The 25,170-nt window shown below is 37.6% G+C and overlaps 3 protein-coding genes across 19 annotated transcripts in view; all 3 read left to right on the top strand.

Annotated features, from left to right (window-relative positions):
• stxbp5l (syntaxin binding protein 5L) overlaps positions 1-8,032 on the top strand; it is a 165,177-nt gene extending 157,145 nt beyond the window's left edge. For all 15 annotated transcript variants that reach the window (XM_042001705.1, XM_042001711.1, XM_042001712.1 and 12 more), the window contains 5 exons: positions 257-620; positions 1,671-1,836; positions 3,979-4,090; positions 4,278-4,498; positions 5,206-8,032. In XM_042001705.1, coding sequence (XP_041857639.1) covers positions 257-620; positions 1,671-1,836; positions 3,979-4,090; positions 4,278-4,498; positions 5,206-5,247 — 905 coding nt within the window. In that variant the 3' untranslated portion in view covers positions 5,248-8,032. The remainder of the gene's footprint in view (positions 1-256; positions 621-1,670; positions 1,837-3,978; positions 4,091-4,277; positions 4,499-5,205) is intronic.
• Positions 8,033-8,467: 435 nt separating this feature from the next.
• Positions 8,468-16,371, top strand: poglut2 (protein O-glucosyltransferase 2). The gene is made up of 10 exons (XM_042002168.1): positions 8,468-8,968; positions 10,020-10,225; positions 10,358-10,563; positions 11,925-12,002; positions 12,230-12,402; positions 13,104-13,341; positions 13,601-13,810; positions 13,917-14,006; positions 14,111-14,215; positions 15,428-16,371. Exons 1-10 carry the CDS (start codon positions 8,775-8,777, stop codon positions 15,443-15,445), a joined length of 1,518 nt encoding a protein of 505 aa, XP_041858102.1. The 5' UTR covers positions 8,468-8,774; the 3' UTR covers positions 15,446-16,371.
• Positions 16,372-17,820: 1,449 nt separating this feature from the next.
• Positions 17,821-24,028, top strand: tex30 (testis expressed 30). 3 transcript variants are annotated; one of them, XM_042002170.1, is made up of 9 exons: positions 19,600-19,651; positions 21,294-21,448; positions 21,642-21,730; positions 21,895-22,023; positions 22,158-22,232; positions 22,323-22,624; positions 22,815-22,864; positions 22,960-23,174; positions 23,288-24,028. In XM_042002170.1, exons 2-9 carry the CDS (start codon positions 21,398-21,400, stop codon positions 23,613-23,615), a joined length of 1,239 nt encoding a protein of 412 aa, XP_041858104.1. In that variant the 5' UTR covers positions 19,600-19,651; positions 21,294-21,397; the 3' UTR covers positions 23,616-24,028. The 3 variants fall into 3 exon arrangements, with proteins under 3 accessions (XP_041858106.1, XP_041858104.1, XP_041858103.1); XM_042002169.1 differs by lacking the exon at positions 19,600-19,651 and adding an exon at positions 21,006-21,139; XM_042002172.1 differs by lacking the exons at positions 21,642-21,730; positions 21,895-22,023; positions 22,158-22,232; ... (2 more) ...; positions 22,960-23,174; positions 23,288-24,028 and adding exons at positions 17,821-18,054; positions 18,270-18,506; positions 18,590-18,641; positions 18,764-18,978 and having other exon boundaries at positions 19,494-19,651; positions 21,294-21,440.
• Positions 24,029-25,170: the final 1,142 nt, after the last annotated feature.

The raw sequence follows: 25,170 nt of genomic DNA on the forward strand, positions 1-25,170 counted from the left end.
TATGTTCTTAAATATAAATAGGGTATGTAAACCTGTCTGTTCTCCCATCATCCATTCAATAAATCTGAAACTGGGATTATGAAACTGATGAGCAAACACTTGGAGGGTTTCCAGCAGAGGTACTGTAAGTGTAGAGATGTTTAATCAGAGCCTTTTTATTTTTGGTTTCTGGTAGTGCATTCATAGGTCTAAAACTTTGACACTTTAATGACATGCCTTCCCTCTTTCCCTCTCAACTCTACCCAAACTCTCCTAGGAGCGGTCCAGATGCTGAAGGGCTCTGTGTTACGCTTTGGTTTCTTGGATTGCATGGGAGCTCTCATTCAGAGCCCATATGAGGTTTGGCGGGACACGAACGCCCCTGAGGACCCTGATCGACCACGGAAGCGCAAGCTGGTCCACTTTTCACCATCATCTTCCCAGGAAGCCTGCGGAGAGGGACACTTAGCTGTAGTTTGCTCTGAGAGGCAAGCCAAAGTCTTCTTGATGCCCTCGCAGTCGTGCCTCTTCGTCCACAACATCACAGAGTCGTCCTTTGTACTGCGAGCCGACGTGGTATCTGTGTGTAACAGCGTATGTCTGGCCTGCTTCTGTGCCAACGGACACGTCATGACACTAAGGTAAGATCTGAGGACTGTACACGGGGGTATTTGCATGAAATGAAATAGTTAGTGAAGTGCTATTTTACTCCATTGATTATGTTTACTGTAAAAGGAGAAGCTAAAATCAATCTCTTTAAAAGCAAAGTCTGTTCTGATTGGTCAGCTTCTCTTTCTGAGCAAACAGTTGCTCTACTGAAATCTGAGCTACAAGAAAATAGCATACGCCCCTAAGTGCAGGATGAGTAATTATTTTTATTAAATTTGTTTTGCAGTTATCCAGGAAATGACTTACTTTAACTAAAATAGTGTTGGAAACACATGCAAAATAACATACATTGGTGCAGCACATACCAGCAAAGATACAGTACATTGAGCAAGAAGATGTTAATTAAAAACTTCTTTAAACTGCTTACTTTCATGCAATTTGTGATATTTGGCTTAGATTAGAAGGTAAACAAGTAATCCTGCTGTAATAAAGATGCCAGCATTTCCAAGCAGACTTAAGCCTGGTACACACATAAAGATTATCGGGTTGTTTTTGTCCCGATTTTCCCTCTTCCCGACCAAAGACGACAAACGCTTGGTTATCTTAAATCCTATAACATTATCCAAGAAAATTAGCACCACACCACACACAGTACAATCACAACTTTTAAATGTCTGATTTTTTTATTTTCATGTGTGGGGTCTCTAACAGATAAAAATCTCTTCAAATTTAAAAAAATCCTTGTGTGTACCAAGCCTTTAGTTAACTGCACTTTTAACCCTTTGCATTTAGAGCACCTTTCTGATCAATAAAGTGTCTCCAACTGGCAGATAAAGACCGTCATGAATTATGTGAAACATTATAAGCACTTACTTTGAACATACAATGACTAAACAGTCTTTGTTTATCAAATCCACATCTGACATAGATAGAATTCTTCTCTATTATGCTGGAATCTAATTGTGGCACTCATTTTCTGCTGTTATAAACATGTTTAGCCAACTACTTGCAGGGTATAATTGGCTTTATCCAAGCATCCTCTGTCCCTAATTTATCTTTCACTCTTCTCATTCGGCCTACAGTTTACCCAGTTTAAGACCGCTGATGGATGTCAATTACCTGCCTCTGACAGACATGCGCATTGCAAGAACCTTTTGTTTCACCAATGGGGGGCAGGCGCTGTATCTCAGCTCCCCCACAGAGATCCAGAGAATTACCTACAGCCAGGAGATGTGTGACAACCTGCAGGTGAGCATTACAGTCCTGTCTATCAAGCTCTTTGAGTTTAGAAAAGGGCTGGTGCAGGAAATAAGCAGGGCCTGTTATACAGTAGGCTCTCAAGTCAAATGTCATGTGTGGAAGCAACTCTTCTGGATTGAATATGGCTTTACAGTGCATGTGTGCATGTAAACTCTGGCATTTTTATGGATGTTATTCATAGCAGCCATCATTGCACTCTGATAAGAAACGTCTTTGGATCTGTTAATATGATGCTGCCACAGTGCCATCTACAGGCTACATTGGCTACTTTGACTTTACCTCAATGATAACCAGTGTGATTATATGGGGGTATTTTTCTATCTTTAATCAAGAGCGTAATTGTTTGCTTTGAGAGCCAGATTTCTGATTTTCACTCTCAAATATCATCTTGCGCTCTCTCAAAACTCTGATCTCAAACTCAGAAAGTCCCGTCATGTTTTCAAATATATTGTTCTTCCTTTCAAATCTCTGCGCTCAGACTTGGTCTCTTTCCCTCACACTCAGACACTTTCTCTGCTCTCAAAACTTCTGCTCTTGGATAATTTTTTCCTCTCTCTTGGGTTGCTGAAAGAGCTGTCTGTCAAACCTCCTCCAGCCAATAGAATACGAGATAATTTGAGCAAACAGTCCTCATCTTCTTCAGGGTGCGCTTATTTTACTTGACACAGTGGCCCCAAACTCTTAGCCCAGATTTTGTTTGAACATAAACTTTTCAGTAGTGACTAATTATCATTTTATGTTTTGTATAAACAGTGTCTCATTAATAAAACAAATAAGTTGTTTCGAATAGTTTTCTACATTGTGCCGTGTAATGATAATGATTAGCCAAGAAAACTCAACATATCTGTCAGAGGGGGCGGGGCTATTTTCAAAATTCAACATATCTGGACCGCAAAGCCTCATGGGAGATGCAGATTCAGCTGAAATTTAACCTTCATTTTATTGCTGTGCTATAAATTTGAGTTTTGTGCTCTAATTCCTGTGTTATGTTAACAATTAGACAATGTTATAAAGTTCAGCCCTCTTTGAATTTTAAACTTGGCACCATGAATAAAAAGGACAGTACAGGAAAAGAAACCCACCACCAGAGATGGAAGATGTGCATGGATTAAAGAGTAAAGAAGTTATATTTATTGACAAAACATCTCTTCTCAGTGCTGCTGATTGTGATTCTAGATTTGCAAGTTTATGTAAAACGACATATGCAGTTATTGTGATATGTGTGTCAAAGGTCAATGAAAGAACCAAACAACATGAGAAAATCTAATATAAGAGAATTGGTTTAAACCACTATAGGCTTTAAAGAAATTCATATAAGTGAACTAATGGGTTTTAAATTCTAATGGTCACCCATGTTGATACAACTTGAGGTGTTTTAGCATTTGTAAAAACTAGAATGGTTTAAGGCAACGGGTTTCCACGAAACTTTCTAGTAACTCAACTAATCCGGGATTAGAGTGCAGGTAAATTAACCATTTTCTTTTCTTTTTTTATTTATTTAATCAATGTAATCTGGTGGGCTAGATGTTACTGGCAGCCTGCAGGCCACCAGTTGCCAACCACTGCTTTATGTGCTTTCACAAAGTCATCTCAGTTGAGGCAGTAGCTAATTACATAGATCTACCAGAGGCCCGATGAGTTATAATACTACTGACAAATAACTGTCGACTTTAAAAGTAATGTGGAAAAGCATAAAATGATTATAATAAGCAATAAAACAAAACAAAAAACTCTTGACTAGTGCACCCTGAAGAAGGCGAGGACTAGTTTCTCGAATTATCTCGTATTCTATTGGCTGAAGGAGGTTTGACAGACAACTCTTTTAGCAACCCAAGAGAGAGCAGAGAATGTGTCTGAGTGTGAGGGAAAGAGACCAAGTCTGAGCGCAGAGTTTTGAAAGGAAGAACGATATATTTGAAAGCAAGAGGGGACTTTCAGAGTGTGAGAGCAGAGTTTTGAGAGAGAGCAAGATGATATTTGAGCGTGAAAACCAGAAATCTGGCTCTCAAAGCAAACAATTACGCTCTTGATTAAAGATAGAAAAATACCCCCATACGATTAGTTCTGACATTGAATTTCTTAGGAAAAATACTTTTATTAAGAGTCTTTTTTTAATTGTCTTAATTACAGGAAATGCTGGGTGAGCTGTTCACTCCCATTGAAACACCAGAAGCCCAGAACAGAGGATTTCTCAAAGGCTTCTTTGGAGGAAACGCTCATACTTTTGACAGAGAAGAGCTTTGTGCGTCCTTTCATCTTGTTTCCACTTATATTCATTACAGTGATGTTAACAATAAACCAAAAATAAATAAACTGATTGGACCTTTACAAGTTACTTCTATGCTAATAAACTGATTATAACCAAATCCTTGTATTTCTTTATCTCTGCCATTTTTTTTTGATCTTGTGTCACCAAATGTGATTGCCAGTTGGTGAGGCAGCTGCTGGGAAGGCTTCCCGGAGTCTGGCACAGCATATCCCAGGTCAGGGAGGGGTGGAAGGCATGAAGGTGGCAGCAAGCGGAGCAGTTGGTGAACTGGCTCGGGCCCGCATCGCTCTGGATGAACGAGGCCAAAGGCTGGGCGAGCTGGAGGAGAGAACCGCTCTAATGATGACCAGTGCAGAAACCTTCTCCAAACATGCTCATGAGGTGAAAAAATACACCACGATTTTATGAATAAAAACTGGGCAAATCCAATCATGCATGATGAAATTAAAATACATTTTTAAAAAGTACAATATTAAAATTACGATAATGAGGAGAATCATTTGGAGTTTAATTTAAATTTTAAAAAATCTTTATATTTTTAATAATGAAAATAATCAGGAATTTTAAGATAAGGGTTAAAAAAAACAATTAAAAACAGACTTTTTTCTTCATAAACTCATGAAAATGATCTGGAAATACCTAAAGACTATTTTGTGTAGCATTTGTTTGTTTCAAGTCAGAATAAAGTAATCTTTGAAAGGAAAAGTCCAAAGTAAGATGCTAAAAAAATTTAAATTATTTTAAAGTGAGGTACTGAATATGGTGTTTTATTTAAGAAAAATTTAACATCATTATGGAAGAAAAGAAAAGTAATGCTTCTAATGGTTTTTATATAAGATCCACATGTAATGATGTTAACTTGGAATAAAAAAGTTTGTTTTGTTGTAACATCAGGTTTCAAATATTCAGGTGGTTTCAACTCGTCTTTTCAAATTCTTCATAATAATCAATAAAACAAAACACATAGTTGTTTAGATGAAAATGTAAATTATTCCACAATGATGACAAAGCAAGCTTATCATCTTTAACAGCATAAATAAATCACTGCAGCGTGATGAAGCTGTTTTGACTTTTCATCTCTTTTTCAGTTGATGCTGAAGTGCAAGGACAAGAAGTGGTATCAGTTCTAACAGCAGCGTGGAGGAAGAGGCTGTCCCGGGCCTGCTTGGAACTTTTATGCCGCAACAGGACTTTCACTTTAAAAAGGAAAGCAATCGAAAGAGACACTAGAATGACTTTGTCTTCTTTACGGCTTCTGGGACTGGCTATGTGTGCGACGCTGCTGCCTTGCTGAGTGATGGGCTAGTTCCCCGTTTTATCGGACTGAGTCAGAGACAGGAAGAGGGAGGCGGCATTTGAAAGGCTGAAGATGGAACTAGAAATATCCGAGAAGTGTGTGTGTGAGTGTGTGTGTTTGAGCGAGAACCTGTGTGGTTGGGTTTTCTGGACCTTCCTGTGTAGATACTCAAAAGTTAAGAAACCAACAAGAAATGCATGAAACAACAATGGATGAGTATTAAAAATATACAACTGCCATATGAAAAAGCAGCATGCTACTTTAACAGGAGATTCAAAATTTAAAAAAAGAAAAAAAAAGTTTTATTTATGATGTAAGCCAACAACAGAAACTATAAAAATCTTTATATTTTTTGAGATACTGGCAAAAACCTATATATAAAAAGGGAAATGTATACCTGCATTGCTATTAAGCCAAAACTTGTGTTACTTTCCCTTTTTTTAATTTCTTTTTTTTCTTTTTTTTTTTTTTTTGGGAGTTCATTTAATTTTGTCTTAGTCTCAGCAAAATATTACTTGTCACAATATAAATGCACATAATTAACTATCTACACACATTTAGAAGAATACTAAAATGTTGTTCTTACTTCAGTTACTCTGGGCTGCACAGTGCAAGTATAAACCAGTAGTATTAACACTTAACTCTGCATTGTCTAGTCACTCTGCTTTATTTTCACGTTTAAGCTGCTGCTACTTACAAAAACATTAAGTGATGATGAGGGACATCTCACTCCCCAAGAAAAAGTTGTATGGGAACAGGGATTAATGTGAGGCAGATTCAAACAATGTGTGTTTCTGTCTTCTTGTACAAACCTATATCCAATTCACGTGCCATAAAAATCGAGATGGATAAATTCATTCACTGCAAACTAGCAAAAAGAGCTAATAAGTGGTATCACAGGTGTCCTGTTGATCACGCCGGATGAATATTAATGGTTGGAGTTAGCCATAGATGGCATTCATCAAAGGTCAGTTTTTCTTTCACAAAAGGGAATAAAAAATAAGAAAAGATGGGTGTTTTTCTGTATGTCTTTAGCTGCCTTCATTAGATGTACAAGTTTAGTGAGCCGTCAGGTCGTGTGTCTGTGTGTGAGCATTAGAAAGGGTGCAACAGATGTCAAATTAGATTCTTTCTCTGCCAAAGCAAAAATAATTGATACCTTCCCATCTCTTTCCACCTCAGTCTTGTAGTTTTCAGCATTAAAACCCAAGCAGTTCTTTCATAATAACAGCACTCATTAGGAATCACACCAGTTTCATCTCTACCGGCTCTCTTGTCGGTTGTTTCTTGGTAAATGGTTCAGGAAAAGTAACAGTATTTTTATTTTTTTTATTTTTTTGTGATGTTCAGATGTTGAGTTAGTGCAGAAACTATGTACATGTGTAAAACATTTGCAGCAATTTCAAACTGAAAGCAAAAAAAATTTTTCCTTTTCAGTATTGTTCTTTCTGACTATGATATCCTTGTGTCGCAGTCCTATATTTGATGGTTATGGCCTCTTAACTGAAGGCATATGTATTTTAAAAACAACTGATGTTTCATGATACATGGTTGTGTATCAAATTGTGATAGTGTTGTACGTCAGTGGGTAGCCACACAACACCGACAAATAACATCAAGTGAGGAGGATATTTTGTACTTGCGTACTTGTCTGTATTTTGAACTGATCTGAAAAAAAAAATCAGAGGATAACTGATTTCCATCTCTCACACATTAGACCTTTATGCACATGAGTGAGCATCAACACAAACAGTGGAAAGTAACGCGCCTTGATCATGTAGATGTCACTCTTGCGTACGATATGCACCACAACACACACACCACAAACACTCAAAGTCTAAAAAAAAATAAGGTAAATAAGTGAGTCAGTCATTTCTGCCTGTTCTCTGCAGGCTGCTGAGACATTCCTTAGACTTAAATGGCCTTCAGACATACATACTTCAACCTTGTTCACCTGGAATCCCAAAGTAGAGCTACATGGATTTCAAGAATTACACATGAAATCATGCAATGCCGTGTCTTAAACATGTAATAATAATAATAATAATAATAATGATAATAATAATAATAATAATAATAATAATGCATTTCTCTCCTATCTCTGTACCGTCGATGAGATTTGTGTTCAGTGCAGTTCTTTCAGTGGCAGAGTAAACTCAGACAAAAAAAGAAAACAAAACCAAAAGAAAATGAAAAAAAAAAATCTGACTTCTTCTGACAGGGTGTTTTGTTAGTATGTTTTCAGCTTGTATGTTTTTGGTTTTTATATTAACTGTACAGTTCAACTTTGGGTGAAAGGTGAAACAAATAATAATAATTATTGAAAAAAAAAGAGAGAGATTCTTGGGATATTTTCTGTATATGTTGTACCTGTTACTGCTGGTACTGTACTATCTGGTATTATGGCTCTGTCTAAATCACTGGAACTATGTAGTTCTTCACACCGTAGTATGCTGAAAAGGCATTTATTTGGTTTTATCGATGATGGCAGCAAAGTTTGTCTTATTTCATTGAATTCTACCACTTTTTGTTCTTGATATAGTGTAATAGAAATTACTTGACAAGGTCTGAAAATATGTTGATGCAAAAGCAAACTGAAATAAACATTGATTGATGTACACAGCGGAAATGTTTCATTGATACCTTACCAGACACAAATTTCCTTTTGCTTAGTTGGTAATGCATTCATAACATATATTAATTACAGTAAATCATGATCTGCAGTTTTACATCACAGCTGGCATTAGTTTGAGAGATAACGTTTGAATCTAATATAATATAATAATCTAATATTTGCCATTACAATGTATCCCAGTGAATTTAAGCTCATACACTTGCAGAATAAAGCCACACAAATCTCCCCACATTCATCATAACATCAGATCTCCTCAACCTAGCGGCCAGCCGCTATTAAATAGTTAAACTTCCGCGTTTCTATCCAATCACATTTTCATTCCTGACGCCGTTGGACATTTTTACGCCAATCGTAGCTAGATTTAGTGACGTAACAGCCAATCAAATCTCTGCACTCCACGTTACGATTCCGCCCCTGAGTTAATTCGGCAGATTCTTGACATTTGATTGAGCTGTGAGGAAAGTCTTTTAAAACTAGCTAGCAAGCTCAATAACTAGACGTGTTAAAATAACTAAAGCATTTCTGTAAAGGTATGTGAAGTACTGACAATGCCACTGCTATTTTTTGTAATTTCAAATGGAAACGGAACAACCCTATGTTGAAACGTTACAGACCTACTTTCATACTCTTGTGATTTGGACACAGTTGAAAATTACAGGTCAGCATATCATCAGACTTGTGATTTAAAGGTAAAGTTAAAGGACTGTCGACGCTAGACAGGCGACATGTCTCTTCGACTCTTCTCGTTGTTTCTGTTGCCTTTCTGTTTGGAGGTGTTTAGCCATGACCTGCTTGAGGCTCAAGCTGGTTCAGCACCTAGCGCTGCAAAAACTTTAGTATGGGGACCAGGGCTGGAGACGAACGTTGTCCTTCCAGCTCGGTTTTTCTACATACATGCGGTGGACGGCTCAGGGACAAAGTAAGTAAATGTGCTGGACCTGTCTAAGTTGTTGTACGCAAATACATACATACAATGTAACTAATCCAGGAATTTGCTGTCACACCTGCCAGGTATGCACTATTTCCTTCTGGAATCAGTTAAACTTCTATGTAGCATTTACTTCTAATATTATGTTATTTGTTTGTAAAATGTCCAGTAAACAACACTTGTTTGAGTTTATTGTTGCATATAACAGATGAAAACAACTTGCTGGAAGGTGCAGGCTTGCATAACTGCAGGTAGTAATGATACAATGCAGCTGTAGTAGAAAGTTGTCATTTCAAACTGGTCAATAGTGAAAAAGCAGACATGAAAGAGTAGACTCCAGACAGAATTGTGTTACATATACTCAAATAGCCTCTTTAGTCAAGCAGGGGCCATTGGAGGTATCTTATTGTCAGTGGTTGCTCAGTGGTATCACTTTCACACATGCTTTGATTTAGTTTCTCAGCTTCATTCAGCCCTCCTACAAGGAACAACATTGTTGTCTACTGGAGCAGAGGAAACACAATAACATCATGCCGGTACTACAAAGCCAGGAGATCAGGCGTGACGCTGAGCCAAAAACATAAAGACAGCCAAGACTTTCTATTGACAGATGGGATTGTTCTTAACAAGAATGTAAACATATTTGAAATCCCATTGACGGTTTCAAATAATAGTTGTTTATTCTAGTCAGAACTGTAGTGTTAGTGTCACTTGAAGACTGAGAGAATAAAATTATTAAAACAAACAACAAAAAAAGATGTTCATGTACAGAACAATTATGAGCCATCAGAAGATGTTCCATTGACTCATGCTACATTCAGGGTGCCTTGGAAATTAGAACTCAAAATCAGGCATTATCTTAAATACAAAATTACCAAATAAAGATTTCGGAAAGGAAATCTGAATTCTTGTGGCATTTTTATCATTTTTTTATGGTGGAATATACATGCATCCAATTATTGTAATAGTAATGTTTTTTATTTTAGATATATAGTTTTTGTTTGTGTCCTTTCATTCTTAACAGCACTATATTCCCTCACAGCTTCACCACATCACCTGGTGAGAAGACCATTGAAGTGAAGATTATGTCTCCGGTGGAGGAGTTCACTCGGATCTGGGTTCAGGTCCTGGATCGTCGGGATGGTTCGTTCCTGGTTCGCTACAGAATGTATGCCACCTACACAGACCTGCACATCCACATCATGCTCAAGAACAAGCATGTTGCAAAGTCGCCATATGTCCTTAAAGGTAGGATACACTTCACGCCTTAAAATGTGTCTGGAGATGAAAACACATTGAAGCTGTGCTGGACCGTATCTGCTCAACATTCTCTATGTACTCTATGAAGGAGAAGAATCTGAATGAAATTTCCCTCCACAGGCCCTGTCTATCACGAGGGATGCCCCTGTCCTCAGCTTAGTGGCTCTGTATGGGAGGCCCACATGCACTGTCCTCAGTCTTTTGCCCAAATAGATCAGGATCTGTCCCTTTACAAGTCTGTTGACCCAGATCGCATTGCACAGGAGATCCCACAGCGCTTTGGGCAGCGGCAAAGCCTCTGCCACTACACAATCAAAGACAACAAGGTAATTCACACATGGGATATGCCAGAGATTTAAGAAACAAGGAAAAAAGGTGTCCAAGTAGCAGGCAATTAGATAAGTTTTGCTGTAAATACAGTTCAAAGATGCTAATCAGAGGGTTAGATCAGGTGGTGGTATGATTTTTTTTATTTTTAGCAACTAGATTCAGCTGATGTAACAATAAAATGATATATTGATCTTGATGTTGTTAAAAGAGCAGTGAAGAAGTCCAGTGCAAGTTATCTCCCCAACTAATCTTCCTCAGGCTAAATTGTAAATGAGAATGTAAAGCTAGTCTGGAGAACCTGAGGCTATGTGGCACCTGTAAGGGTAGTGTACCAGTTAGTTATGTCTTCTCAAAATACCACATCAGGCCAGGATGCTGTAACAGTGATATATCTAAAGCCTTGTTCACATGGTACTAGCATTACCTGGGAATGATAAATGCTAAATGATACATTTTGGGAAGGGACAGTTTATTCGGACACATTGTCCTGTTGCAAGACGAAGTTCCAGACAATATAATTGGTTTATCTGCTTCATGGCCAAAGAAAATGTGTCTGTACTCTTTATCCAGATGCTGCTGCACTCTCTATAAAAAACACAGGTCAGTCTGCTGCAGAGGCAGATACGTGCTCAAATTTCAGCATGAGCTGTAGGTTATGAAACGTCTACACTAGTGCGCTCTAGGTTTTAGTTTTGGTAAGTGTGTCTGTCTAAGATTGTAACAGATGGGAAGACAGACTGAAGTAAAGTCTTCATACTCTTTAACACCTGGTTGCATTTTTCACCCTCTGCCATGAAACTGGGTTCAGTAAAACATGAAATAAAACAAACACAACTGTGAAAGTGTAAAATGCATTTGAATGCAGAGGAGCTCATAATTACCTTGTCATGCATCATTCAATGTTTCATTTCACAAAACTCTTAAAGGTTGATGGCTCTTTTGCTCCTGATCTGAAACCTCTTTCACAGATTTTAGTTTTAATTTAGTAATCTCCCAATTTTATGGTATCTTTTGAAAAAGATATTTACCCAAATTTGTTGCTGAAAACCAACAATTGAATGGATCACAAAGCTAACATTATCTATTGATATGTTGTACATGCTATAAAATTAAAAGACATTAAAAAGGAGGACGAAGTATAATCAGAATATTTTATTACTGTTTTATTAATTGTTTAGTTATTTTATTAATGTTTATTTTTAGAATAATTATAAAAGTAATTCAGATTGACCTTTATTCTTCCTGTCTACTTATAATGAGGTGACACTATGGTGCCGTAAAGCTACAGCTACATATGGTAAAATAGCTTCTTTTTTTGTTTGCATGTGTGTGCGTGTATACTTTTTCCTGTCCTCAGGTCTATGTTAAAACATTTGGAGAGCATGTTGGTTTTAGGATCTTCATGGATGCCATCCTCCTGTCACTCACACGGAAGGTACGCTACTATTACACTTACAGTATGATGTTAAACAGCCTTGAATAATCAGAAATTTACGTACTTTTTTTTTTTAAACAAATATTTGTCACTTTACTTTTTCTCCACTAATATTTGAATTTGCTAGTAGTCTCTGATGTTTTTATTGTACATCACTCATCGTTTCATTTTCAAAGAAAAGGAGAATGTGTGACCTTGTCTGTGTGGGGGGTGTTGTGTGTGTGCAGGTGCAGCTCCCTGATATGGAGTTCTTTGTTAACCTGGGTGATTGGCCACTAGAAAAAAGGAAACCCACTGAGAAGATTCATCCCATTTTTTCCTGGTGTGGCTCGAACAACACCAGAGATATAGTCATGCCCACTTACGACTTAACGGAGTCTGTCCTGGAGACGATGGGGAGGTAAGGATCGGTAGAAATCTCACAAGAGGATTTGGGAACAATCACACTGTACATCCTGAGCATTACTAAGAGTTAGCTAAATAATTCAACCTCACTTGGCAAAAAAAGCCTACAAGGTGTTAACTCCAAAGAAGCAGTTTATCTTGCTTACATCTGACAGATGCCTGAAAAGGCTCCAGTAGAACAGAGACTCTTTTAGCTGCAGTATTTTCACCTCATATGAGTCACATTTCAGAGTTTCTCTTCCCTTCCTCCCAACTAATTTAGGAATGTGTGAGCGATGTGTGCAAGGAGACACGGGAATGAGATGGTACATCTTTGATTTAATGGACACATCAGGTCAAAATGACCTGCTTGCTGACCTGCACATACTGAGAAGCAGCACCCTAATGATAAGGTTATTAAATCAGTATAATAGTCTGTATGCATGTACTGGAGGCTTCATGGGTGCTGTCATACAAACCTGCTCAGCAAGGGGCCCAAAATAACCTGCTACCCAGCTGCTTCAGAAACACAATTATAGAATAAATGGCATTCCTTACTCTGGCTGTTTCCTGTGCTAGGGCCTGACACAGAAATGTTGATTGGATTCATATAAAATGAAATGTGACTAATTCATGTGATAAGACTATTTTGTTATTTGTGTTTTGCTAGAAAGTACTGTAGATTTGACTTTTTAGCCTTGTTTTAATACCACACAGAGTAAGCCTGGACATGATGTCCGTCCAGGCCAACACAGGCCCACCGTGGCCAGAGAAGAACGCCACAGCCTTTTGGAGGGGACGGGACAGTCGTCAGGAGCGTCTAGAGCTGGTCAAGCTTTCAAGGGCTCACCCTGACATTATAGATGCTGCTTTTACCAATTTCTTCTTCTTTAAACATGACGAGAGCCTCTATGGGCCGCTGGTCAAACACGTCTCTTTCTTTGACTTTTTCAAGGTGAGAGAGCTGCAGGAGCAGCTAGTTTTCAGACATCGTGTATGCATAATTCCCCTTAGAAATGCAATACAGTTACATTCTAGTATTGCTTATACTTGAACACCAAGTAATAATGAATACTTATCAGCACTATTAATGCTACCAAATATTCAGTACAAGGTATTTTAGTTTTTTTAAAAGAAAAATAAAGTGACTTTCTTCTTAAGAAAGTAAAGGCCAGCCCAGATAACAGGGATTTTTCATCTTTGTCCTCCACCAGTACAAATACCAAATAAACATTGACGGTACTGTAGCAGCATACCGGCTGCCTTACCTGTTGGCAGGAGACAGCGCTGTCTTCAAGCAGGATTCTGGGTACTACGAGCATTTCTACAACGAGCTGAAACCATGGGTTCATTACATCCCTGTAAGAGCAGACCTGGGAGACCTGCTGGAAAAGATTCAGTGGGCTCGTGACAATGACGAAGAGGTGATTGTGATTAGTTGCATACTTTTATTCATGAGATTTATTTATTTTTATTTTTTTATTTTTTTTGTGTAGACTAAATTTTCTTCCTTTTTTTGGCATTTTCCAGGCAAAGAATATTGCACTTGGAGGTCAGCAGTTTGCCCGCAATCATCTTATGGGAGATGTTATATTTTGTTATTACTACAAACTTTTCAAGGTATCAGTCCTGAACTTCCACTAATAATAAACTGATTTAAACTAAGTTACAAACAAACATATCATTAACCGTACCATACGTACTCACTCTGATTCTTCCTTTAGGAGTACGCCAAACTCCAAGTCACAGAGCCAAAGGTCCGGAAGGGCATGGAGCTTGTAGAGCAGCCAGCTGATGACCTCTTCCCATGTTCCTGTCATCGGGTCAGGGTAAAGGAAAGCAATTAGCACCTTCATTTGGTTTTTACTTTAATTATTTATTGTCGTTCTCCTCAATTTAATAAGAGCCTTTTTTGATTTGCACTATTCTTTAAAATCTCCAGAAAATCTTTTTTGCCTTCCAGTGTCTATGAATAAGAAGCCAATGTGTTAAGAATAGAAAATACATTTGAAGACACTTAGGAACTAAAGTAAGCAAATCTTTGGAGAATTGGACAACTACAGCATGTAGTTTACAATGACAAATTTTAGGTTCTTCGTTTTTATTTGAAATGGGTATACAAGTGGAAAGAACAATGTTGGTGTTAAAGTTTAAAGTCTGAATGGACCTTACCACACTGCAGTGTCTGGCTCCCTCTGCTGTATGGAAGGTGCTACTACACTACCTTAAATATAAGCTACATGTCACATTGTTTTTTGGGGAAAAAAGCTAAGTTGTGGATTATGTTAGATTGTTACGTATTGGCTTTTAAGCAGTAGTTGGGACAGTATGGAAAATGCTTATTTTAACTTTGTTTCTGTGCAGACAGCATAAACTCAAGATGTTTTCTGTTTTTCCTCCCTAACTTTGTTGCATTTGTTAATTTGCTTCCATTTTTTAGTTTCAGACCCACAACACATTCCACAAAAGTTGTACCATGAAAGCTTTTACTAACCCGTAATGTTTCCATTCCTTCTCAAAACACTTGAAAAAGCTTCTGGCCTTGTTGATTCCAAGTGATAAACAGTTTCAGGTGTTATTGTGTTGCAGGTATAAAGCACAGCATCTAGTACCTGCTTGGCTTTGGGACTTGTTTCCGATAATAGTCAAGATGTTCCTCTTCATCTTTGTTTCAGACCACACGTTGTTCATTTATTTGTTAAAAAAAAAAGAAAAAAGATCTTGACTATGGATCAGTCTAAACCAATACACATCTCCATTGTGTGATCGCTGGGTGTCTGAGCCCAAATAAGTTAACATTGCATCTACGCACAATTAATATGAGGCATCTTTTCTGCACAGTAATTTTTTTTTTATTTTATTTTTACCAAATTATGATTGCATGCCCCCTCGTTTGCATTTTCCTTATTATTCCAACTTTTTATATTTTATAATTGCATTTTTACCAATGCAATGATTATATTGTATAATGTTTTATTTCTATTGTATCACAGTTTCATAACATGATTATTTTGGTGTTTTTTTTTTTGTTTTTTTTTCAGGAAAAAGATGAACTCTGACATTTCGCCACACTGAAGCGCAGTCCTTCATACTGTATCTGATAAGTTGCCAAACAAGTTTTCAAAGTGTAACTTAACTGTATGACTGATATGAATATCCACTCATTTTTAATACATTTTTCTTTTTCTATGTTGTGTTCTTCTTTTCTACAGTTTGATTCATAATTCAACATTTATGCGTGTGCAAAACTAAATGACTCTTAAAAGAATAAAAGTCACTACAAAACCACAAATTAAAAAAAAAGGGGGGGGGCTCATAGAGTCTGAACTACCATCCTGGCATCTGCAAAAAATTTGTATCTTTAGGCATTTTGAGTAGCCTACTGCAAAGAAACGCAAGTTGATCCCATTTTTAAGTTGCATCTACCAAAGATACCAACAATAAAAGTTTGACAGACATGAAATAATGTTTTTTGCACCAACATGGTAGTTCACAATTATTAGTCAAAAGCATGGCTTGTCTCAACATGGTGTGTTGTGTCCTTAACTTTTTTATCAAACTGGACAAGTGGAGGACAAAGAGGTTGACGGTTCTAAAAAACAATTTACCACAAATAAACAGTGTCCTGAAAATAGATGTCACCTAACCTCAGAGGTGCGTCTGTAATACAGTGGAGGTGTGAGGTGGCATTGTGGGGTTTCTCAAAATTGCTAAAATTGTGAACACAGAGAAATACTGTCTGATTTTTATCCACCATGCAGTGCAATCTGGAAAGATTCCAACTTGCAACAGCTTCATTTCCCCCTAACATACCCTGAACTATTTAAAATTTAATTTTGATTATATTTAAAATATTTTTTTATTTAAAAAGAAAAAATAAAGCGGTGATGGTAAAAGAGCCTCTGTTACAATGCTACAGATGAAAGGAAGGACACACACTGCTGCTTGAAGGTCTGTACGTGAGGAAGGTGCAGTGCTGTGTACTGAAAACTGGTCAAATAATCTCATACAATTTCAAAATTACTTGTAATGATCAGAACAGTACAGACACCTTATCTCTCTTCTGATAGTCCAGTATGACTTGTTTGCATTTTAACTGATGATAATTTTGCCTTGGAGATGCTGCAGCAGCCTACATATAAACTGCACAGTCTACTGGACTTGTCATGATGAAGGCTGCTGTGTTGCAGATATTTTGTTAGTGTGATAAGAGACCACTGTGGATTTATAATGTGAGATCAGCTCAAGTTTTTTTTTATGTCATGAAATTTAATAAATGTACCGCTGCTGTGTAAAATTTGCGCAGCGTTTCTCTCTATTTGGAAAATTATTTGACAGGTCTGGGGACTGTACATGTGTAAAACAAAAGTGATAATCAGATCTGTTTAGGGTAAATAAGCAAGCAAAATAAAATAAATAAAAAATAATAAACACCTAAGATGCAAAATTCTGCGACATGAGACAACAGAGCTGCTCATTTCTTCATGGACAGCTAAGTGACTTCAAAGCTGTTTTAGTTATTCAAGTGGGATGAGAAACCTGGAACAATTTTCTCTACATCTGTAAAATCACCAGTATACAAAAGTTGGATGTTTCTCATGTGCATCATTTTTATAGAATCATTTCAGCAAACAGAATTATCACATTTTATAAAGCAACTGCAAACTTCACACATTAAAGTGTGAGATTTGAACACTTGAATGATTTGCACCATTTTTTATGTGTTTTGCTTTGGATGCCATCAATGTTCACTATAGTTCTGCTCATAGAGGCTCCAGAACAAACCGCCCCCACTACAGAGGTCACATGGTAACAAAACTAATAGCTTTCAGTCATACAGGAGTCAAATGTAGGAAAAACTCTGTCGGACCTTTACTATATCAGTTAGAATAAACATTACAGAAATGCATATTAAATTTCTTATAGGCAAGGCAATGTTGTTTGTTTAGCACATTTCATGTACAAGACTAAAGTGCTTTACATAAAACATTAAAAGCATTACAGCGGGTGCAGGAAACAATAACAAATGCATTCAAAATAAACTTTAAAAGAAATAAAAACAGAAAGAAGAAAGCTAAAATAAAATTTATAACATGCAAGAAACAAATTTCCAGTGTGGGGAATTCAACAGTTGTTCTGATAAATTATACAGATTGTCCAGCAAAGAACTTATACATTTTTAAAAATATATAAAAGAAAAATATAGAATCTGGATTTTTTTTATTACAAAAAAAAAAGAAAAAAAAGTAAACCATTTTCTCCTGCAGGCTTTACCCCCCACCCATCAAGAAAATTAAAAAAAAAATCCATCATAGAATTAATTAACCATCCTCAACTTGAAGTCTCTGCCAAATCTCTGCAGTCTCCACCCCCTGATAAAACTCCACCTGCATCTGTTTAAAAAAGTTAAAATGCTTTGCCTGCAGAAGTCGAAATAAAACAATTTTCAAGAAATTCACTTGTCAATACATTAACTAATATTGGTTCAAAATTATGATAAAATACAGAATACAAATATATCTGACCCCATGAGTGACCTACAACTTGTGTGGTGATGCTGTAATGACAACTCCTGCCCGCTAGTTGTCACTCTTTTAATTTACAGTTAGATTGTATTCTTTTGATTCCAGAGAAGAAACGCGTTACCATTATGGACAATTTTGACGAGGTAAATATGAAAAAACTGGACAGGCATGACAAGAACCTAAGTTAGATTAAAGTTTAGACGTAAAAGATAAGGGCGCAGACTCAGATATCCAGATAGGTGATGAACATAAATCACTAGTTCTGGTTAGTTTGACAACTAGGACAGCTAGCTTAAATCGAGCATTAAAAACTGGATATTTACGTATGACGAATTGTTGACGGCACGTTTACTTCCAGGAAATGATTAAGGTGCCGTTTGGAAAGAAGTACCTGGATGCTGTATTGTGTGTCCCAGTATCAGTGAAAGATGCTCACACCGCCGTCGTACTCACACATGGTGCAGGAGGAGACATGAACTTCAGACAGTTGGTTTCTTTGGCGCACGCTCTGGCATCGCATGGCTTCCTCTGCCTTAGGTTTACATGCAAAGGGTTAAACTTGGGTTATAGAGTGAAAGCTTATCAAGCTGTTTGGGTAAGTGTCTTACTTTATGGAATTGTGGCATTCTAACTTTATGAGTGAAAGTTTGCGTCACGTGTATTTGTTTTTCTTTCTAGGACTACATAAAAGCACGAAAGAAGTTTACAATAAAACATATATTTCTGGGAGGTAAAAAGCAATTCTCACTAAGCAGAAAATCACCCCAAACCTCACTACATTTTCAAGTTTATTTCTTTATATTAGATGATCACTTTGGCAATCAGATTCAGTTACACTGTAACCATCCACAGGCAGGTCAATGGGATGTCGTGCAGCTGCAGCTCTGGCCAGGCAGCTGAATGATGCATCAGGTGATGCAGTGCAGGGTGTCATCTGCCTGTCTTTCCCCCTGCACCCACCGGGACAGACACACACCCATCGCCAGCGGAGCGAAGACCTCAGGATGCTGCCTGAGCATACAGGTGTGCTGTTTGTGTCGGGCACTGAGGACAACATGTGTGACAAGGTAAGCATAGATCTGTGCAGGGCTTATGGCAGTTTTATCTAGCAAAGTTTAAATTATGATAGTCACAGTGTAATAGTTATTGATATGTAGTGTATAATTTATGGTTTTACATGCTAAAGGTTTTCTTTTTTTTCTTTTTGTTTAACTTAGTCTAAAAGTTTTTTTTCTCCCACTTTGGGAGCTCAAATTTGAAATTTCTTTTGGGATGTCAGGATATTTTAAATGGCACATGACAGAGATGTCATGTGTTTTTTAAACTATCCAGATATTTAGCTCTTAGTTGCATCTGTTTATTTGATCCATTTTGTTTTTTTTAGTCAAGGTTTCAGAAACACCATACTGTTGTGTACAGCAGTATACAGTCTATTAACATTCTGCATCTCACAGATAATACTATTACCTCTCACATACTGTAATTTAGTCGACCTGTTTCCCAAAGTGTGCAATTGATTACTGTTGATCTATTTGAATCACTTATTGTGCTACAGTGGTGTTTTTCTGACCTCTTTGATCAGGACATTTTTAACAGGGTGCTAAAAGATGTGAAGGCGGAGGTTGAAGTTTTATGGGTAAAAGAAGGCAACCATGGACTGGCAGTAAAAGGAAGGACTGAGGAGTCAATAATGGATGAAGTGAACTTAAAAGTGATCACCTGGATCAAGGGAAAAGCAGTGTAGGTGAATTGTCACCATCCAGTATTTGTTGATGTGTTATATTTAGTTGTGCTTGTTAAATAAAATATATTCTTCTAAATAAAGACTGTGTATATGACTATATGTTGCATGATTACTGAAAGAGCGAATGTTACTATACACAGAAAAATTAGGAAACTGATATTGTGTAGAAGATTTCAAAACAAAGTTAGCATGATTCACAAGAGGAGAAATAAAACGACTACGATAAGAGCATCATATAAGATAAATAAAACAGGTATTCGGTGATGTGAAATTTTAACATTCACAATCTGAAATTTCACGTTCAGATAATAATAATATCTTCAGTTATCTACTTATAGTATTGCAGCATACAGTCCCATACAAAAGCTCCACCAAAACATAAAAAAGATGCAGGGATTTAATTAAACTTACTAACTTAAATTGAAATACAACATACAGGTCAAAAGCAGTTTGTACAGTTTGAAAGTATTTGTCATTACCACTGTCATTCTTCAGCACATGAACCTAGACTGCCATTTTTATTAGTCTTCAGGAATAGTTTTCTGGGTTTCTTGAAGGATTGTTCAAAGCTCTTTGAATGTTGGCTGACTTCTTATCTCTGTTCCAGTGATGTTTAGATCTAGACTTTGAGGAAGATTTCTCTCCTTCATTAGATCTGTTGCCACTGATTTTCAGTCCAGATGTTGTGTCATTTGGCATACCTTAGCATTTTATTCCATGGTTTTTTTCCTTAAGAATGGCTTCTTGACCACAGTCCTAAGAGACTAATTTTAATAAGTCTTAAGTAAAAAATAAATGCTTCAACTGAAGGTCAGAGTTCTGCTTTCTTATTAACAAACACTTTTAAGATACTGTTCATCTGCTGAACATAGTTTTTAGACCTGCAGCTTTTTTTGTCCTCCATTTATTCAGTTTGCTCAGTATTTCCAAGGCCACACTTCACACCATGCTGAGATATGTAATTTTTTATGTCTATAAACTGTTATTGTCATCACCTTTCATAAATGTAACTAGCAACGGCTAAAGATCCGTACATATTCATCTGCTTAAAATATTCAAAACCTGAACTGTGATTTTTACAGTCTATTTCTTAGAAATTACTTTCTAAATCAAAGTTAATGCGTACACGTGTTCAACCTTTAACTGGTACAATAAACATGGAGAAAATTAGACTGTGAATATTAATGTGCCTTTGTATATCACAGAAATTGTTTAAACCCAATATCCACTAGTTTTACTTTGTAATATTATGAAGGAAATCCTTTTTTCTATCCGTATTGTTTTTATCAGATACTCAATGTTTTCTTCGTAGCTCGCTGCGCCTTTAAGACAAACGCTGACGTCAACATTTACTTGAATGCGATTGGTTATCTGGCTTCCGTATGTTTTAAGAATCAGCATGGCTGGAGAACCGTGGAACAGGGTAAACATTCCCTTTCCAAGTGCCACTTCAAGTGTCCACATAGAGTTTACGTCAACAGCAGGTTTGGATGCTAATAGGCTACATGTCTCATTCTGCCGTGTGTTGTCTCGCGCTCAGTCCTGCCTAAGAAAAATGTCGCTTGTAACCCACGTGGGGTTTACCCTCACGTGAATGTGAACCTGTGTTGATAGCTTGTTGTTGGTGATGTTTTACAGATACAAATGTTAAAACCCTGTGTGTGGAGAACGAGAAGGTCCTGAAGCTGCTCCGTAGTGAGATTCTTCAGACGGAGATCCGACTCCTCTACGACCTGCTGTACATGCTCAACAACAGCTACAGAGGCAACAAGACCTTTAAGGGACTACAGCAGGTAAACGTAGTCATCCGACCAGATGTGTTGCAGTTCATATGCTGGAATCTCGCTAGTTGGAAATGGGACAGTCTTTTACATGTCACTGAGTGGTATGCAAAAGTGTTCCAGCCAAGCATGATACTTGGCTAACCTAACCTATAAACTGTACATAAATTCTTAAGTGTGTGTTTATTTGTGTGTTTTCTTCTAGGTTGAGCAATGTATAAACAGACTGAAGAACATGAAGCTCGATTCTGCTCTTCAGGAGCTTGCAGATGTGTGTCCAAACAAAATTCAAAGGTCTGCAGCAGCATATTGTCATCTGATTTTTACTGTGCAGACCAGACATACAACATCATGATGATGAATTGAGACTAAATCAGCTGGGAAATTCAGTCAGGATGTGTAGAACCTCCAAACTGAAAATACAGTGACAATCAGATGTTTTCTGTCTGTGTTTATAGAGGTCTGGGCATCAAGACGGGTAAGTGTGAGGTTCCAAGTCAGCCCATGCTGGAGTGGATCTGTCTCAAAGTGCTGGGAGCTGCCCAGCTGCTGAGCTGTGCACTGACTCGGTGCAGCAGAGCTTTTATGTATCCTTTTTCTGTTTTTTCTTGAATGTGTGGTGAAAGCAACAAATAATCTGGTATGATTTGCTAATGCTAACATCAAGTTGAATTCTCATTGTTTGAGCTGTAGTTTTGCCTTAACAGATACTTTTTTTTAGAGTCTCAAAGCAGCACATAAGGTGGGAGTTTGTCATACTAAATATGGTGATAACCAGCATGCTCAGCCGTCTGTGGTAAGAAATAACTTAATTTAACATGTCTGCAGTGGGATTGCGATAAATGACCTTCCCCTGTCTAAGTCCTGCTGCTTTTGTTTTTATCAGGGTGATTTTCCGTGGTGTGCTGGTTGGTCTGTTCATGTTGTACCATCGGGTCCTGGAACTTCTCAGAGATGTTGCCCAAGCTCAGCCCATGCCCTACCTCACAGACATCTCCCTGCCAGCAGATATGTCTCAGTTCCTGGGTCCTTCGTGTAGATCCTTACTAAAGAAACATCCAGCACATGATTCCCATGTCAAACACGAGATGGTGAACAGACAAAGAATCAAGAAGGCTTCTGTAAAGGTCACGAAAAAGAGGCAGACAGGGAGGATTAAAGAGGACCTGGGCATTGTTATAGAAAGAGGTATGGAGTTTATTTTATCATATCCAAAATTTACTAGTCAAATACAACTAATAAATAGGAAAAACGCATCAATTCCATTGCTCAGTTTACTCTAATTTAAAAATAGATCAATAAGTAAATCCTTATGATGACAGACTTCATTGACATCACTGATAAACTTTTTTTTTTATTTATTTATTTTTTTTAAAAGATCATGGCATTGAGATTGATATCGAGCCTTTTTCCAAGATTTTCAAGAAGGTATGTATTAAATCAAAACCTTTTTATCATTTGTTTTCCAATTAATTGGCATGTGCATCCTTTTAACAAGGATATGTCTTCTTTTGGTACCCAAGGCTAAATCTCGCCCAGAAGAATCGCACAAGACTAACAAGAAAGAAAAGTTCAAGAAACAAGTGAAAGACGCTGCTACTTTTGCCCAGATGGCAGCACATCTGGAGGAAATGATTGTGTGGTGCAAATCGCAGAAGATGGAGAAGGAGAAACGCCTACTGACCTTCCTGCATTTAAAGTGCCATAAGATGAAATGCCTTGAGGCAGCAGGATACAAGTAAGAGCACTGCAGCATATTCAGTCATACAAGCTAAATTACCCACTTCAGCTGTCCGTGACACAACTGTAAAACTACGATGGCATGCTCACTAAATTTGTCCTCATCCTCAGTGTCCAGAGGAAGTTACGATCCTTCAGACGGGAAGTTTGCTGGGCTTCATCTCCTGCTGGATCAGCACCAAAGACTTTCCATTTCCCCGTTGCAGCAAGCAGAACTGCTCGCCAGAAACGTAGTTTGTGGACGGTTAAGAGATGCTTTGTGTCTTCTAGAGACAGGACAGGTGTGAAAAAGATGCTGCGGGAAAAAACTGAGTTGGTTGTGTCTAAACTGTTTAAATGCAACCAACAAAGAGGAGCCACACACAAGGTGATGCTTCAGACCCCTAGCTCTGGCAGCCATAATGACATAGATGATATATTTGCCTCTGTGGGTTTGTGATGGCTTCAAAGTGGAAAAAATAAACTACATGATAACAGTAAGACACTGATTCACTTTATTATTGCTAATCTTCAACACTTGATTTATGATCGTAGGGCAAAAAGCAAGCGCTGCTTTGGTTTTATGTGAAGTCTGCGGCTCCTCTGATCATTCAAAGCATTACGAACTGACCCCAGGCTTTTCTGCCACACTGATCCCAGTGCTGATTCTAAACCTGAGCCAATTCTATCTTTTTTAACCAGCAAAGTTTTGGCTCCAGCACTGAAAAAGTGGTGCTACTTTTTGCTTGGTCAGAGCAAAAAAATAAATAAAAAAATTCTTGGCTTGCAGGGTTATAAAGACCATCAGACCAGTCACAATATTGAATCGTCTTGTACATTAAATGTGCTGTACAAATAAATTTGTCCTGCCTACAGTGCTTAATCTAATAATTTAAGAGGGAACAATAAAAAAAAAACTGAGCAGCGACATGGATGAGAACATGTTTCCCCAGTTAAAACCTCTATAATTCATATTTGTATTAAGTTTTGATGGATTTGGAAATACCAGTTGGGTTTACAGAATACTACACTTCTGATACTGAGGTATTCATTTGCTGCAAAAATTATTCAAACAATCTCTTCTATTTGTTTTTTAATTATCTGTCTCCCTGCACTAGAGTCCTTTACAGCAATTCAGAATATATTTATTGGAAAAGACGTCTAACAGGATTTATAGAAGAACTAATGAGCTTTTCTCAGTGAGACACACCCGAACGACTATTGAGCTTACATGTCGGCTCTCTCCAGCCAGAAAGTCTAATGTTGACTCTTATTTCTTGCTCTGTTCCCATCCCTCCTTTTTCTGCCTCCAGGAATCCTCTCGTGTTTCTTTTGTGAATCAACCGGGGTGCACTCTAACAACATTCAGTGTATTGATATCTGGGTGTTAATAAATGTCGATGTGCCATCAAAATGAGTATTTTTAAGGTCAGAAAATTAAATATACCCCCGAGACGTTAAAAACCAAACCAGTCTTCACCTGGATCTACTTTATAACGGGCTCTAGCACCTGGCCTGAACTCGATTGTTAAAAACAACTTTTGCCCTCATGGGCAATTAAACCCCTGCTGGATCCAGTTTGATGAAAATTGGGATTTAGGGACCAGATTCCTTTAAACCAAAAACTACACCAGACCACGGGTGTTAAGCTACTGTAGAATCAGACAGGAATGTTGAAAGGCTTGATTTGTTATATTTTTTAACTTGTCCTGTCCAACATCGTAGCAAGCAGATGGATGGTCTGGCTGATGTGTTGTGCTGAACAAATGTCAAAGTCAAAGTATCTTTATTAGGCTCCATGGGAGAAATCTGTCTTGGACAGATGATTTTGCTGCAGCGACAACTTAAACGCACACACACCCATATCGCCAAATAATAACCATTAAAGAAAATGGAGTGTAGAGAAAAAGACAAAAATACACCAGATACAAGGCAATGGTCCTTCAATCCACACAGAAACTCCAGACAAGCAACTGCTACATCTGTACATGAAAAAATAAAATTCTAAGCAGAGG

This window comes from Melanotaenia boesemani, chromosome 12 (assembly GCF_017639745.1).
Source record: "Melanotaenia boesemani isolate fMelBoe1 chromosome 12, fMelBoe1.pri, whole genome shotgun sequence".
Taxonomy (NCBI): Eukaryota; Metazoa; Chordata; class Actinopteri; order Atheriniformes; family Melanotaeniidae; genus Melanotaenia; species Melanotaenia boesemani.